The 17083-nt window shown below is 34.5% G+C and overlaps 1 protein-coding gene across 1 annotated transcript in view; it reads left to right on the plus strand.

Moving 5' to 3' along the window:
- MAP3K15 (mitogen-activated protein kinase kinase kinase 15) overlaps window positions 1-17083 on the plus strand; it is a 138277-nt gene that overhangs the window by 84527 nt on the left and 36667 nt on the right. The window contains exons 15-19 of the mRNA XM_031961275.1: window positions 858-945; window positions 9576-9709; window positions 13500-13627; window positions 15397-15527; window positions 15800-15905. Coding sequence (XP_031817135.1) covers window positions 858-945; window positions 9576-9709; window positions 13500-13627; window positions 15397-15527; window positions 15800-15905 — 587 coding nt within the window. The remainder of the gene's footprint in view (window positions 1-857; window positions 946-9575; window positions 9710-13499; window positions 13628-15396; window positions 15528-15799; window positions 15906-17083) is intronic.

Consider the following 17083-nt stretch of genomic DNA (forward strand, 5'->3'; position numbering starts at 1 on the left):
CACAAAATTAAACAAAACTTATCAGTTTGTCAGCATAGGCTACACTTTCTTTCCATAGTTCCTTAATTCTTTCCTGAGAAGAGAGAAGTATATTTTATTATTTCTACTCTGGGTCCATATGGGTCATTGCAATTAATCTTGAGTTCAGTTTTTTTTTAAGTGTTGTTTCATATATTATTGTAGGGACTATATATTGTTTTCCTGGCTCTGCTCTCTGCTTTATTTTTGTGGTAACTCAGCAGTTTCAGTTGTGTCTGCCTCTTCAGGACCCCAATTGGGGTTTTCTTGGCAAAGATGCTGGAAGAGTTTGCCTTTTTCCTCCCCAGCTCATTTTACAGATGAAGAAATTGAAGCAAACAGGGTTAAGTGACATGTCCAGGGTCACAGCTAATAAGTGTCTAAGACTGCATTTGAACTCAAGTCTTTTTTTTGACTCCTGGCCTGGTGCTCTAATCAATATACTTCCTAGTTGTCTCATCTTTACTTCATATCAGTTCATCAAACTTAACATGTTTCTCTGAATTCCTACCATGTCTTTTTAGCACAGAGATTCTAAACCTGCTTTAATTCTTTTTTAAAAAATTATTTTAATTAAAAATAAAAAAATTAAATTAAATTAATTTTAAAAATTCTTTGTTGATTGTATTTTGATATAATTGGTTTCCTTTGCAATCCTGTGTATTTTCTTGTATACTTTTAAAAATATTATTTTGAGAAGAAGTTGCTTTTTGACCTTTTTGATAAGAGTTTCACTATACTGCTTAAAGGTATCGAATTTAACAAATGAATGAAGGTAAAGATGGGGGAATACAGTTGTTATACATTTATGAATTTTTTATTACATTTGTTGTTTCCAGGTTTTGCTCTTTAGTGAAAGAGATTATAACAGATGTGGTGGGCTCTACAGTGGAATTAGAAGGGGAGATTGATGGGGATACATTAGAGGTGAGTCTTGTGTCAGTAGAGATGAAAGATTAATATCAAGAATTGAGAATTGTGATAGTATGTTTTCCATTTTCATCCTTTTAACTTAAGTAAAATTTTTATTGTTTTTAATGATTTATGAAGAATGCAATGGATTTTACTTTTGTTTTTCATATTAAATAGTTTGATTTGCTTTTGAAGATTATAACAGTCACAGAGGATATGGTTATCATTTAGGGATAATCTTACCTTGGCATCTCAAAATCTGAATATTATGAAGTCAAAATGTGTGGCATTTTGGACTAGGCTTAAGTTTACCTCTGTAGGACACACTGATAGTCTCATACCTTAGTTCTTCATAGGCTAGAAACAGAATTAAATGAATAATCCTTCTCTCAACAAAGAAAATTTTCACAAGCAAGAATTTGAAAGGGAAGGGAAATTAGAAGGAATAGGTTCCCCCAGATTTACTTCTTAGGAAACCTAGGCAGATTACAAGAGCAAAAAGGTTGCTCTGAGAAATTAGTTTTAGATGAAACCCAGGGCTTTATGTTTCTGAAATACCCCTTACTTCCAGTGGAGTGAGTATTCTTCTATTTGACCTCAAGGACCATTCTCTAGGTCCCAAACCAGGAATTTATGTTAAATCTATAAACTTCTCAAATTATAGCCCATGAGTCAGAACAACAATACCTGTAATTCCTCTTTTTGTCTGGTTTGTTTGGTTGTGCCAACCAAAATGCCCTCCACCAAGCCATATGTGGAATCTCTAAATATTTCATCTTGAAACTTTCCCCAAAATATAATCGAAAAATCTTAAATTATTTTGGTATTGAGAGCTGTACTTGAAGTCACAAAGACTCAAGGCCTACCTCAGATACTTGCTAGTCGGTGACCTTGGAACTCCCTTAATCTCATTAGCCCTCAGAATTCCTCATTTGTAAAAATGGTAGGGTTGAACTCAATGACTTCTGTTGTCCTTTCTAGTCCTAGATTTGTGATTCTTTGAACGATCCAGAATCTTGAAAAGTATAATAAAGTAATTTGTCTATATGTATGTATTTTTCAAAAACTAGATTATAAAGTCCATTAGGATATGGATATGGGTCTTATTAAATCTTTATATCTCCCTCTAACATCTAACATGATGCTCTTAATTGAATGGAATAAAAGCCTTTGATAAGCTAAAAGTAGAAAATTATAAAGGGGGGATAGTTAGACAATTTGTATCTGATCTTTTCAAGCATTCTTAAATCTCCTTTGGCTTCCAGATACAAAGAAGTTTTATCTATTCAGCAATCAACTCAAAACAGACTTTTCCTTGGCAGACACTAAATTGGCTTGTTTTTCACATTACTGTATGCATATATTTGGAACTATTATATAATTAACCAGATTTACCAGTAATTTAAATTGGTCTTCCCAGCTCCATTATTTATAATTAATGAGGTTTTAATGTGCTTTCAAGTCATTTTAAAGCTATACCTCTGGGTTGCTTTAGGAGAAGTTTTAAAATGATATATATTGAATCTTTCCCTGAAGCACTTATCAGTACCTTATGGTATTATGGAGTTGACCCTGATTTTTCTAAACCCATTCTGATTGGACTTCAAAGTCTGGCAAATTGTACCAAGCCAGAAAGACTCCAAACAGAAATCAGCGATGGATTTGAGGTTTGTGGTGCAAAGTTGAAAGGACTTATTAGAGGGGTGGCTACCAGACAATAGCCACAACAAATCAGAAAGACTGTCTATTTAAGCTAGAAGGGTTGTGATCTGTATCTATGGAAGGAATATTCAAAGTAGTTAAAATAATTTTTTAAATTGAACTCTAAGCCATTTGAGATAAGGACATTAATAAGATTGGAAGCTCTTTTTAGAAAGTCCTAGATTTCAAATTCATTAGAGTTCATCTAACAGCATGTATTAGTGATAGGACCTTCTCCTTTTCTCTCTCTTTCTCTTCTCTCTTTCTTTCTCCACCTCTCTCTTTCCTTCCCTGTCTCCCTCCCTTCCCTCCTCTCTCTGTGTATCTCTATTTCTCATTCTTTTCCTTCCCTCTCTCTTGTTTTTACTCTTCCTTTTTTCTCTTTCCCTCCCTCCCTCCATCCATTCATCAATTATCTATTATCTCTCTGCAATGTATTTTCAACTTATTTATCTTTTCTCTCATAGCATATTTGTCTACTTGTCTTCTGGACCCTTCTGTACCATTAGATTGGTAGCTCCTTGACTGTGTATTTATTTTGTATCATTTTGCATCTTCTTAACACATAGGCCAGAGCCTTTTATATTTAAACACTAAAAAACAATCAAACACAAACAAACAAAAAAAACTTCCCCTAGATCTGTGAGTTTATTGTAGGGAGCTCCCAGTGTGGAAACTCCTGCTAATGTAGATTAGCAACTCATACTTAGAGGTCAAGTAAATTGCTCAGTCATATAATATGTGTCAGAAGTAAACCTTGAGGACTTCTGGCCAAGATGGCGGCGAGGAGGCACACAGCTGTGTAAGCTCTGCATTTTCTCTCAGAATCCATCTCATTACAAGCCTCTGAATTAATGCCTGACTGAAAAAAAAAACACACACAAACAGTTCCCAAGAGAAGACATCCTTGAGATTCACCAGGAAAGGTCTGTTTTTGCTCGACAGCGGGGACGGTTTTAGATCGGGCACAGGCTGAGGGCACTGGCAGCGAGAGCTCAGCAGGCAGCTCACAGCCGAGGAGACCAGAGGGGGGGTGATCTCAGCCATCTCTGCAGGGAGAGCTTTGCTACAGGATTGGATACTTTGCCCTGGCAGCAAGTCAGTAGCCCAGCAGAGAAGCTAAAACACTGGGGGTGAAGGATACAACCCCAAACAGCTGGAGTTCCTTGAGACCAGCCATCCCTCCCCCCACAGCCCAGCACGCCTCAGAGTCCAGAGCTCAGGCGAACAGTCCTGCTAGTGCCTCGTTGCTGCCCCGAGTCTGTAGAGGAAGCCGGAACACCATCCAGCCCTCCCCCAAAAAAAAAGCAGATTCCATTTGGGGTTTTTTCCTTTTTTCTTTGCTAGTTTGTTCTGATTCTTCTTGACAAAATGAGCAAAAGTTAAAAAGGACTTTAATGATTGACAGCTTTATACAGACAGAGAACAGACTTAAACCCTGAGGAGACTAAAAAGATTATCTTCAGGTGAATCCCTCATTAGGAGGAATCATTGTCCTCACACAGATGAATCCATAGAAGAAAATTAAAAAGGCTCCCCACAAGAGAGCAAGAAAATGGGGAAAAGGAGAGGAGGCTTTAAGAGAGTCTGGAGGAAATTCACCATTTAAAGAAGAGGGATAAAGAAATCAAACTTGAAAATAGGATAGTGAACTGAAACAAAAATAGCTACTAAAGAATAAATTGGCAAAATGGAAAAATTCAAGAACAAATTGACAATTAGAAAGATATAAAAAATGAAGAAAATTTCATTGAAAATTAGAATAGAAAAATGGAATTGAATGACCCAAGAGACAAGAAGAATCAGTTACAAAACCAAAAACCAAACAATGGAGAAAATGGGAAATACCTTTCTGGGAAAACAAAGACCTTGGAAAACAGGTCTAGGAGAGACAATCTGAGAATTATTGACCCAGAAAAATACGATGTAAAAAGAGCCTGGACACTATTTTCCAGGAAATTATCAAAGAGAACTGCCAGAAGTCATAGAAAAATAGTAAATAGTAAAATAGACATTGAAAGGATTCATCGATCACCCACTGAAAGGGATCCTAAAATCAAAACACCAAGAAATATAGTGGCCAAATGCCAGAACCCTCAAACAAAGGAAAAATCTAAGTGGCTAGAAAACCTAATTAAAATAGAGGAGCCAATAAGGATCACCCAAGATCTGCAGCATCCACATTGATTAAGGGCCTGAAAGAATTCTGAAAGGTTAAAACTGTATGCAAAAAAAATAACTTTTAGCCAGAATGAGCATCTTTTTCCAGGGAAGAAGATTATTCAACGAAATAAGTGAATTTACCTATTTTTGTGAAAAAGAACTTAACAAGAAGTTTGATCGAAATATAGAACTCAAGAAAAACCTAAAAGGTAAAAAGAAATCTTGGAACTATATTTGTAAAGATGCATAAAAAATACATGTTATTTGTTCTGAAATTAGAGGGGAAAGGACAACAGAAAAGGGTAAAGTGGGGGGACTATATCTACAAAGAGGCAAAGGAAACCTATTATATCTGAGAGAAAGAATGGGGGAAAAATAGGGGTATTTTATGCCAAAGAATTGACTTTAAGAGAAAAAATTTAGACATATTAATTAAAATTCTCCACTGAAAAGGAGAAGGGGAAAGTTGAAAAGGGGGAATGTCGAAGGGAAAAGAAACTGTGAGGGAAGGGAGAAGATAGGGGAGGAACCCCAGTGGGGAGGGGGAATTAAAAAGGAGGGTGTGAGAAGCAAGTGGTGTAAAGTTTAATTGGTAAGGGGGGAAAGAAGAGAGAAAAGCAAAATGGGGTTAAAAGATGGCAAGTAATACAGAATTGGTAATTTTTAACCAAATGTGAAGTAAAACCCCCCAAAAGAGGAAAAGGATTACAGAAGGATTAAAAGCCAGAATCCTCAATGTTGTTTACAGGAAACACACCTAAGCAGGGAGATACATGAAATAAAATAAAAAGGATGGAAAAAATCACTATGTCGGTGGGTGAGGGTAATCCTGATCTCAGATCAACAAAAACAAAATTGATCTAATTAAAAGAGATAAGGAAGGGACATATCTTGCGGGGAGCATAAATGATGGCAAATAATATTAAAATATATACCAATGGTATAGCACTAAATTTTAAAAGAAATAAGAGCTGCAAGAAAAAAGAAGAAAACCATAATAGTGGGAGATCCAACCTTGCACCCCAGAATTAGATAAATTAAACACAAAAAAATAAGAAAAAGTCAAAGAGGTAAATAGAATATAGAAAAGTTAGATTGATAGGACCTGAGAAAAAGAAATGGAGACAGAAAGGAGTAATTTCTTTTTGCAGTTATGGAACCATACAAAAATAGACCATAATTAAGAAAAACCTCAAACCAAAATATAACAGAAATATAATTTATCCTTTAGACTAAATGAAAAAATTTTAACCCAACAAAAAGCCAGGGAAAGTAGACCAAAAAATAATTGAAATAAAAACTTAACTAAAGAATGATTGGGTGAAAAAAATCATAGAATAATTAATAACTCACCCAAGAAAATGACAATAATGAGACATCATATCAAATGTGGATGCAGCCAGTATAATAGGGAAATTTAATTCCTAGAGGTTAATTTGATAAAGTAGAGAAAGAAAGGTCAAGAATTCTTGCAACTAAAAAATGCTAGAAAAGGAACAAATTAAACCTCCAGTCAAAATAAATTGAAATTTAAAATAAAAGGAGAGATCAAAAATTGAAAGAAAACCATTGAATTAATTAAAAAACAAGAGTTGGTTCTATGAAAACCAAAAAAATAGACAAACCCTTAGTAAATCTGATTAAAAAGGAAAGAGGAAAATCAAATATTTTAAAAAAAGGGGAGAACTGAATGAGAAGAGGAAATTGAGAATAATTAGGAATTACTTTGCCCAACTTTACAATAAATCTGACAACCTTAAATGAAAATGAAGAATACCCTTCAAAAAATATATTTTCCCAGATTAAAGAGGAAGAAGTAAATATCCAAAAGTCCCATCTTTAGAAAAAAAAAAAGTTATTAACCAACTCCCCAAGAAAAACCCAGGACCAGATGGATTTAAGTGAATTCCTACCAAACAAAAGAACAATTAACCCTAATGCTATATAAACATTTGAAAAATAACTGAGGGAGTCCCCCAAATTTTTTACGACACAGACATGGTACTGACACCAAAACCAGGTATTGAAAACAGAGAAAAAAATTATAACCAACTTAATGAATACATGCAAAACTTAAATAAAAAGCAAAAAAGATTATAAAAAATCATTCAGGGATAATACACTTGACCAAGAGGATTTATATTTGGGAAGCAAGGCTGGTCAAATTAGGAAAACCATTAGAAATTAATATCAAACAAACCAACAAAACCATATGATCATCTCAATAGATGCAGAAAAAATTTGATAAAACCAACATCCATTCCAAAACATTGAGAGAAGGAAAAATGATTTTCTTAAAAATAGCAGGAATATTTAAAACCATCAGTAACACAATGCAACGGGAAAACAACTTTCCCATAAGATCTGGAGGAAACAAGGGACGTCACCATTATTATTAAATAAAAAACATTATAAACACTAGCCCGCAATAAGAGTTTGAGAAAGAGATCAAAGGAATCAGAATAGGCAGTGAAGAACCACCATCACCTTTGCAGATGAAGATGGGAAATTTAAGAACCCGAGATTCACAAAAAAGTATTAGAAATAATCCATAACTTTAGCAAAGGAATTTATAAAAAAAAATTCTTAAACCTGCTTTTATACATCCCAAAAATCCAAAAAAAGAACAAAGAGAAATTCCATCAAATAACTGTCGAAAAAAATTTGGGAATCATCTACCAAAGGAAAGCAGGAATTATATGAGCAAAAAAAAATTTATAAAATAAAGCGACTCAATTGAAAAAATATCATGCCCTGATATTTGAATATAATAAAGATGAAAATCCCTAAAACTAATCTATTTATTTAGGCCCAATAGATCCAAGAAAAATTTTAATGATCTAAAAAAAATAACAAAATTATATGGAATAATAAAAGGTCAAGAATCTCAAAAGAATTAATGAAAAAATCAAATGAAGGTGGCTTAGCTTTGATCTAAAACAATTATAAAGCAGCAGTCACCGCCATTTGGATTCAAGAAATAGATTAGTTGGATCAGTGGAATAGGTTACGCCACGGGACAGAATAGTCAACAAGCAACTAGTTGACAAACCCAAAGATCCAACTTTGGGATAAGAATCATTATTTGACAAAACGCTGAAATGGAAATTAGTAGGAGAAATTAGGATGGACCCATACTAAAACGGTACCAAATAAGATCAAAATGGGTCCATGGATTTGACAAAAGAACGATTATAAACAAATTGGAGGAAATAATATTTATCCTGACTTGTGGAGGAGAAAGAAATTTGTGACAAAGACGAACAGGGACCATTATTGATCACAAAATAGAAAATTTTTTGATTACATCAAATTAAAAAAGCTTCTGTAAAACAAAACTAATGTAAATAAGATTAGAAGGGAAGCAACAAACTGGGAAAAATCTTACAGTTAAAGGTTCTGATAAAGGTCCATTTCCAAAAATATAGAGAACTATTTAATTTATAAGAAACCAAGTTTATTCTCCAATTGATAAATGGTCGGATATGAAAGACAATTTTCAATGATGAAATTGAAATTATTACCACTCATATGAAAGGTTCCAAATCATTATTTAGAAAATGCAAAAAGACAACCTGAGATACTACACACACCCGTGATTGGCAAGATGACAAGAAAAAAAATGATGATTGTTGGAGGGATGCGGGAAAACTGGGAATGATCATTGTTTGGAGCGGAAGAATCCAAACATTCTGGAGAGCAATCTGAATTATGCCCAAAAGTTATCAAACGTTTAACCCTTTGATCCAGCAGTGTTTCTACTGGGCTTATATCCCAAAGATACTAAAGAAGGGAAAGGGACCATTGCCAAAATGTTTGTAGCCCTGTTTGAGTGGCAAAGCTGGAAACTGAGGATCCCATCAATTGAGAATGGTTGAAAGGGATAGAATGTTTGGAAATTATTGTTCTGTAAGAAATGACCAGCAGGATGAATACAGAGAGGCTTAGAGAATTTATGAACTGAGTAAGTGAAATGAGAGAACCAAGAGATCATTATATACGCCAACAACTGTAGAGATGTAATCTAAGGGGATTTTTTGACAAAGAGACCTAATCAGTTTCAATTGATCAATGATGGAAGAAGCAGGTACACCCAAAGAAAAAACTGGGAAATGAATGTGACTGTTTGATTTTTTTTTTTCCTGGTTATTTTTTTCTGAATCAATTCTCCCTGTGAAAAAAAAGAAAACTTGTTTGGATTATAGGAAAAAATGAACAGAAGGGTGGGAGTGGGAAAATAAAAATGGGTGGGTAAAAAAATTTACCCTGGCATGGATTCTGTCAATAAAAAGTTACTATAATAATAAAAAATAAATAAATAAATAAAAAGAAGTAAACCTTGAATTCAGGTCTTTCTTATTTCAAGACCAATTCTTTACAAGATAGCTTTCATGATTTGCTTTGCATATAGTAGGTTTAAAATAGATGTTTCTTAATTGAATTGAATATTTAAAAATGATCTAAAGTTGATGAAAAAATATGCCTGAAAAATACAAGTTCACTTTAAAATAAAATAATAGATGTGTGTGTGAATAATAGCTAGAAATTCTATACCTTTAGAATGATTGTATAATTAAAAATAAAGTATTTAAGAAATAAGTGATAGAATGTATTATTTGAGCATAATACTTTCTCTTTTTGTGTATCTTTATATATAAGTATATATATATGAAATATAAATGTAAAAGGTATAATTGCTGATTATCTTTTTATTCAATTGTTACAAGATGTTTTTATCCCAAGCACTGTGTTTCTCAGTCTTCCTCTTTTTTTCTTCCTAGTATGAATATGATTATGATGAAAATGGTGAAAAAGTGGTCCTGGGGAAAGGCACATATGGAATTGTATATGCTGGGAGAGATCTTAGCAACCAAGTTCGAATAGCTATCAAAGAGATACCTGAGAGAGACAGCAGGTAAGCAAGTCACTTTGTAGCTGTTTTATGGATGGTATTTCCAAAGCAATGACTGATAGTTTAGGTGGATCAGGCAGATAAGGAATAATTATTTCCAACATAAATATTGTCTTGTCTAAAATATCATTGAAGTAAAAGTGAATCTTAACTGTATAATTCAAATAGATTAGAATGATGGAAGGTATCTTACATTTGAATTGTAAAATGTCTTGCTGTTAAGAAAATTAGAGGTAGTCTGACTTAGTGAATAGAACACTGCCTCAAAGACCTAGGTTTGAATGCTGTGGATGACAGACTGATAGGATGGATGTGAGCTTTGGCAAATTCTCAGTCTCCTAGTACTCTAGGGAACTTTTTGAGAGAATTCATTCACTGAAGAGGATTTTCCCCCTTGGAGTCCCTTATACTCATGAAATCACAGGTCTAGTCAAAAAAGAAGGAAAATTATACTCTTTGAAAACTGATTCTAATAAAGCCAAATCTCAGGAATGCAAATAATGAATCCTTTGAAGTGGCTGTAAAATTCAAGTGTGCACTATTTATTTCCATTGGGCTAAAGCCAGTGGCCATATTTTATATAATTATAATTTGAAATAATGTGAGTCCTCTTAATAAAGTATGTACTCTGAAATATAATGGAACTCTATATTATTTTTCAGGTGAATCTTTTTTTAGATCTGAAATATGTGTATGTATATATGCATATACAACATATGCATTTAAATAATATAATGCATACATGCAATTCAGTAATATGAATGAATAAAAGAAAAAACATTAAACCAAGTACTATGTTGAGATCACCTGGCATGTTAGAATATATAATATTATATAAATTAATATTATAAAATATATATACTCTTTTTTTCCCCCTCTCTTTTCTCCTACATTGCACCTATCATTTGGGGTTAGTTTTCTGTCAGTAGTTTCCTGCTTATCTTTTCAAATTAATTTCGTTGAAGATAAGATATGTAGGTCCTAAAGCAGTGTGTAATTTTGGGACTAGATCAAATCAGCAGCTGCTTTGAACCTTTATGGTGTGGAAGCATTATCTAGGGCACTGACCTGGTGGAGGGTCAAAAAGTCCATATGTGTCAGAGGAGGAAGATTCAAACTCATGTCTTTTCTCACTTTGAGGTGCTGTCTTTAACCACTATAACACGCTCCCTTTCATGTGTATATGTAAGTATGAATAGAAGCATGATCATAATACATGATAATCCTACTATCTTTTGTGCAAATTGAACTATAGTTCAAATATTTTATCAGTTATGGGCATGATGTTCCAAAAGAATAATTGAACAAATAAGTTATATTTAGAGGAGGACAATCAGGATGGTGAGGCATTTGTAAACCATGAATCATCATCATAATAGCTAGCATTTATATAGTGATTAGTACATGCAGGCACTGTGCTAAGTGCCTTAGATAGCTCATTTTAATCCTCATAACTATGCTGGGAGGGAGGTGCCCCATTTTATGGGTGAGGAAACTGAGGCAAACTGAAGCTAATGACTTGCCCAAGCTTTTCAGGTAGTAAGTACTTGTGGTCAAATTTGAACTTGGGTATTCCTGACTTCAAGCCCAGCATTCTATGTAGGCAATTCCCTAGCTGTGTCATGATGAACCTCTGAGGAAACTGGGGTCATTTAATTTAAAGGAAAAAAAAGATGCTGGTGAAGTTGGAAGTGTTGAATGAAAGCTATCTTTAGATCATAAAAAAGGAAAGTCCTTGATTATTCTAGAGGGGAAACTTAAGATTATTAGGCAAAAGTCTCAAAGAGGCTAATTTTGACTCTGATAAAAGATCATGAAATTTCAAATAATTGGAACTGTTCAATATGAGAATGGAAAAAAATGGAAAGTGAATTTACCAATCACTGAAAGTATGAATTTTTCTGTGTTAGAAATGAAGGGATTAGATGATTTCTAAGATTCCCTTTCAGTGGCAGCTAGGTGGTGAAGTGGAATAGAGGACTGAGCTTGCAATCAGGAATTTTCATCTTCCTGAGTTTAAATCCAGTAGATGGGTGACCGGGCAAATTACTTAACTCTGTTTGTCTCGGTTTCCTCATGTAAAATGAACTGGAGAAAGAAATGGCAAACCACTGCAGTTTCTCTGCCAAAAAACCCCAGGAGACAAAGATGATTGAACAACAGGGCAAAATTAAGATTATTAGGCAAGTCTCAAAGAGGCTAATTTTGACTCTGATAAGAAATAATGTAATTTCAAAAGTTGATTTTCAACTCTCAAGGGTCAATGATTCTCTGTTTCTCTGTTGGCTAGTTGGCACTCTGGTGAATAGAATATTAACCTCTATCAGCCTGAGTTTCCAGATCTATAAAATGGGATTATCACCTTTTTCTTAAAGTTGTTATAAGGGTCATATAAGAATCACTTTATAAACCTTAAAGCACTATAAAAATCCCAGCAATTATTTTTCTATAATTATTACTATTATTGTATACAGATATAATGTACATAATAAAATTTGTACTGAAGCAGATTTACATGTAATCAAAACTTCCTAATAACCAGAACTATCTCAAAATAGAAAGCTGTTTTGTAAGGTGGCAAATTCCTCATCTTTGGAAATTGGACAGCTACTTTCAGGAGAGGTTATAGAGTAGATTCTTGTTCTGGTTTGGATGGGATGAGGTGACTCCTGAAATCTCTTCTGGCTCTGAAATTCCGGTATTTTGAGATCTGGATCTGTACCCTGCTCACAGACAAAATTTTCTTCTGAGAAGAAGAAATATAAATTCTGTGTTCTAGATATGAGAGCTGAATATTCAAAGAATAGTCACCCTGGATGAATTCTCTGCCAGGAGCACAAATGACATTGAAAAGCATTTTAAGTTGTCTTAAAATTTGGAATAGAACTCATCTTTTTATCTCTGTCCCTATGATTCATCTCTAAAGAATCTTCTCTCCTCCCTTCACCTGCTTCCTCCTTACCTCTTCCATTAAGGCAAAGCAGCAATTGCTCAGAAATTCTCAGAAAGATTTTCCTGGGACCATGAAAGGTTCAATAATTCCCTCAGGATCTTACAACCAATATGTGTCAGAGGCAGAATTGAAACCTAGGTTTTCCTGTCTCTGATGCCAGCTTACTTTACCTATGTGACAACTCTTTAAAAAAATTAATAGTATTTTATTTTTTTAAATACGTGCAAAGATAGTTTTCAACATTCACTTTTGCAAAACTTTGTGGTGACTGAACTCATAAAAAATAAGAAATCTCAGGACCAAAGTCATTTTAATTCCCTTGCTAGTATTTAAAACAATGCCTCCTTTTGTGGGGGTGTTACCACAGGAAGCAAACAATAGGATGTGGCAGCTCTGTGAATAGGGAAATTCCTAGACTTTTTTCAGGAATTACCTTGTAACCAGAAATTATTGAATGTTTTTCTAAATTGACTTTGAAAATGGGTTGATAAGTCATCAGAATCTGAGTGCCTATGGATTTGCTGGGTATTGGGTGCTTGTCCAAGGAACTCTCCATTTTTTTCTCCAGAGAGGCAATTACAATGTACTGTGGATGGAGTGCTGGAATTGGTGTCATACAGCCCCAAGTTCAAATAGACCCTCAGACCCCTATTAGCTTTGTGATCTTGGGCAATTCACTTAACTCTGCCTTCCTCAATTTCCTTATTTGAAAATGGGGATAATAACAGCATCTACTCTCTAGACTATGAGAATAAAATGAAAAAATTATGTGTAGAGTTCTTTGCAAACCCTTAAAATGCTATATAAATAATATCACCATCATTATCATTATCATCCTAGGTACTCTCAGCCTTTACATGAAGAAATAGCTCTGCACAAATATTTGAAACATCGCAACATTGTCCAGTATCTTGGCTCCGTTTCAGAAGATGGTTACATTAAAATTTTTATGGAGCAGGTGCCTGGAGGTTTGTGACTTTGCATTACTATTCCAATATTCTGAAAAGCAGAATATTGCACTCACAAAGATGAATCTTTCTGACTCCAGATCTAGGACTCTAGCCACTATACCCACCTAGCTGCCCTAACAGCCCTGGAGAGATGTGTTATTATTATAATATGCATTTTATAGATGAGGAAACTGAGGCAGAGCTTAAATGGCTTGTCTGGAGTCACATAGCTAGTAAATATCTAAGGCATATTTGATCTCATTCCTTCCTGACACCAGGTCCAGCTATCTACTGCACAACCTAGTGTGCACACACACATACACATATATGTGTATTATGTATTTAACTTCTGAGTTTTCAGTTTCTTTATCTGTAAAGATGACTTTTGTACTCTCTGCATTATGGGGTTGATATAAAGAATATACTTTGTATATTTTAAAAATCTATCCAAACACCAGCTATTATCATTATTAGAATAAAAGATTATGATGATTATGAGTTGTATTTAGAATCCTAGATTTTGAGCTGGAATTCTGGAAGTCATCTAGTGAGTTTCTTGAGGACAGCTAAGTAGCTCCATAATACACAGAGTGCTGGGCATGGAATCAGGAAGACTCATTTTCTGAGTTCAAATCAGAGTCTGGCATTTACTGTGTGACCCTGGACAAATCATTTAACCTTATTTGCCTAAGTTTCCTTATCTATAAAAGGAGCTTGAAAAGAAAATGGCAAACCACTCCAGTGTCTTTGCCAAGAAAATCCCAAATGGGGTCACAAAGACTCAGATAAGACCGAAATGACTGAACAAGTAAGTTCCTTATTGCACTGTGAGCTCCTCAAGGGCAGGAAGTGTGTTTTTTTACCTTTCTTTCTATTTCCAGCACTTAGCACAGTGCCTTGCACCTAGTAGGTGTTTTATAAATGTTTATTGATTGACTGTCTAGTCCTACTGTGCCATTTTATAGATGAGAAAAGAGAGGCTCAGAGAGGAAGCAATTTTGCCCTGTCATGCAGGCAGTAAGTAATGAGCTAAGATTCAAATAAACATCACACCACACTACTGAAAAGTTCTGCATGTGAAAAACACTGACTTCTTTGATCTTGAAGAAAGACTAAAAAAGAAGGAATGAAAGAGAAGAAAGGAAAAAAGAAAAGTATAGTAGAGGAGGGAGGTACAGAATTTGGAAGAGGACCTGTGTTCAAGTTCTGGCCCTGTTCCTTAGGACTTTCATGACTTTGGACAAGTCAGTTTTACTGGCCTGTACTACCTCCTCCATAAAAGGAAGATCTTATACTAGATGGCCTCTATCTTATATCTCTAGATTTTGAACTATGTCCCTTATCTCCCATGACTTCTAAATATAGGCTATATCTGGCTTCCAGCTCTAAATATATTCTATATTGTTTAGTTAAATTAGTTTTCTTTTGATAATAGCTAAATTGACATAAGCTGTAAACTTGTTGACGTTTCAGTCTTATTTAAACTGAATCTTTTCAGCACCTAGCAGAAAATAAACAATACATTTTAATTGAATGAATAAATAAATGAATCCATGCTAATCTAGGTCTAACTTTTTGCAAATACATTTTTATTAGGCACAGCGCACAGTTCATTATTAATTGCTCTTAGAGAATGGCTGCCAATGATAAATAAAAACAACCTAAGGGAAATTAATCTGTATAAAAAGTATGTTTTCTCACTTCTCCAACTGGCTGCTGGTAGAGAGGAGAATATTAAATATGTTTGGCATACAAATGAAATGTACTCTTTCCTTTATTTCTTCCAGGAAGCCTTTCTGCCCTTCTGAGATCAAAATGGGGCCCAATGAAAGAACCAACCATAAAATTTTATACCAAGCAGATATTGGAGGGTCTTAAATATCTCCATGAAAACCAAATAGTTCATAGAGATATAAAGGTACTTCTATTTTTCTTTCCCCTTCCCAGGTTTATTACAGTCTCATCCTCTTCTTCTAATAATAGGAGCTGATAATTCTTGTTATGAGCATGTAACACACACATATGCATGCATATATGCACTCATAATCACCCCCACACCCAACAATACATCATCCACCAATGGTTTCTATTTTAATCATCCCCGTCATTCTATTTCTCATCTTCCTAGAAACTTGTGAAAGAATCTGGGGGTCTGAATTGTCTGATGGATTCCTATTTTTTTATTTTCAGGGTGATAATGTTTTAGTAAATACTTATAGTGGAGTGGTGAAGATTTCTGACTTTGGGACCTCCAAACGACTTGCAGGAGTGAATATGTGCATGGAGACCTTCACAGGTGGGTAGAATCAATACAGGTTTCTCTAGGGAATTCAGATACCTTGGTTTCAACTGTGATGAGGGATGTGAAAGTCATGTGAGCAGATGTCACTGTTTGGTAACATATTCATGCATGGAAAGTAGGTAGACTTCTGGAAAAAAAGTAGGTAGAGTGATGTTTCAAGTAGATGGTTTGTTTTATAAAGACAGTCCTGTTCATGAGATGATTCAAGTTCCAATAGACCTGTGATGGATAGAGTCATCTATATCCATAGAGAGGACTATGGGAACTGAGGGTGGATCACAGCATAACATTTTCACTCTTTTTGTTGTGGTTTGCTTGAATTTTATTTTCTTTCTCATTTTTTTTTTAACTTTTTGATCTTATTTTTCTTGTGTAGGAAGATAATTGTATAAATATATGCTTATATTGGATTTAACATATATTTTTACTGTGTTTAACATATATTGGATTACATGCCATCTGGAGGAGAGGGGTAAGGGAGGAAAATAAGAACACAGGGTTTTTCAAGGGTCAGTATTGAAAAATTATTTTTGCATATGTTTCAAAAATAAAAAAAATTAAATAATAAAAAAGAAAGAGCCCTGTTCTCACTTTGCCTTGTAACTCAGTCTATCACTTAGTCATCAGATGCATGCAAATTGCCTGATCTTCTTCCTCTTTAATCACCTCAATCTGTGTTTTGTTGACACCCACTCAGCCTTTCAACAGTACACATGCTGTGTAGCAAATATCCATCTCCAGTGTCTTGATCTCTATCTGACTACTGGACCGTGGAGGGGATTCTGGAGGGGAAAGTGAGGCAGGTGGCCTTGCATAACCCTCCCTCACTTAAATCCAATTCATTTCCATGTCATGGCATCATCTCCCTGATGTCATGGTTCTCTTCAAAAACAAAGGACAAACAACAACAACAAAAAGCAATCTCTGTAAATTTCCTGAGAGGTAGCATTGGGATAGTGTTGAGACAACTGATCTTGAATCTAGGAAGATGCGAGTTCAGGTCCTGGCTCTTACAATCCTTTGCTGTGTGACTCTGAATAAATTGCTTTACCTCTCATTGCTCAGCTTCCTTCAACTCTCAGCTTCTAAAAGAACGGTCTTCCTTAATATTAGTTCCTTCCCTCCGAAAATGTTTCCAATTCATCTTATATATCTCTTGTTTATATAAAATT

Source organism: Sarcophilus harrisii, chromosome 3 (genome assembly GCF_902635505.1).
Source record: "Sarcophilus harrisii chromosome 3, mSarHar1.11, whole genome shotgun sequence".
Lineage (NCBI taxonomy): Eukaryota > Metazoa > Chordata > Mammalia > Dasyuromorphia > Dasyuridae > Sarcophilus > Sarcophilus harrisii.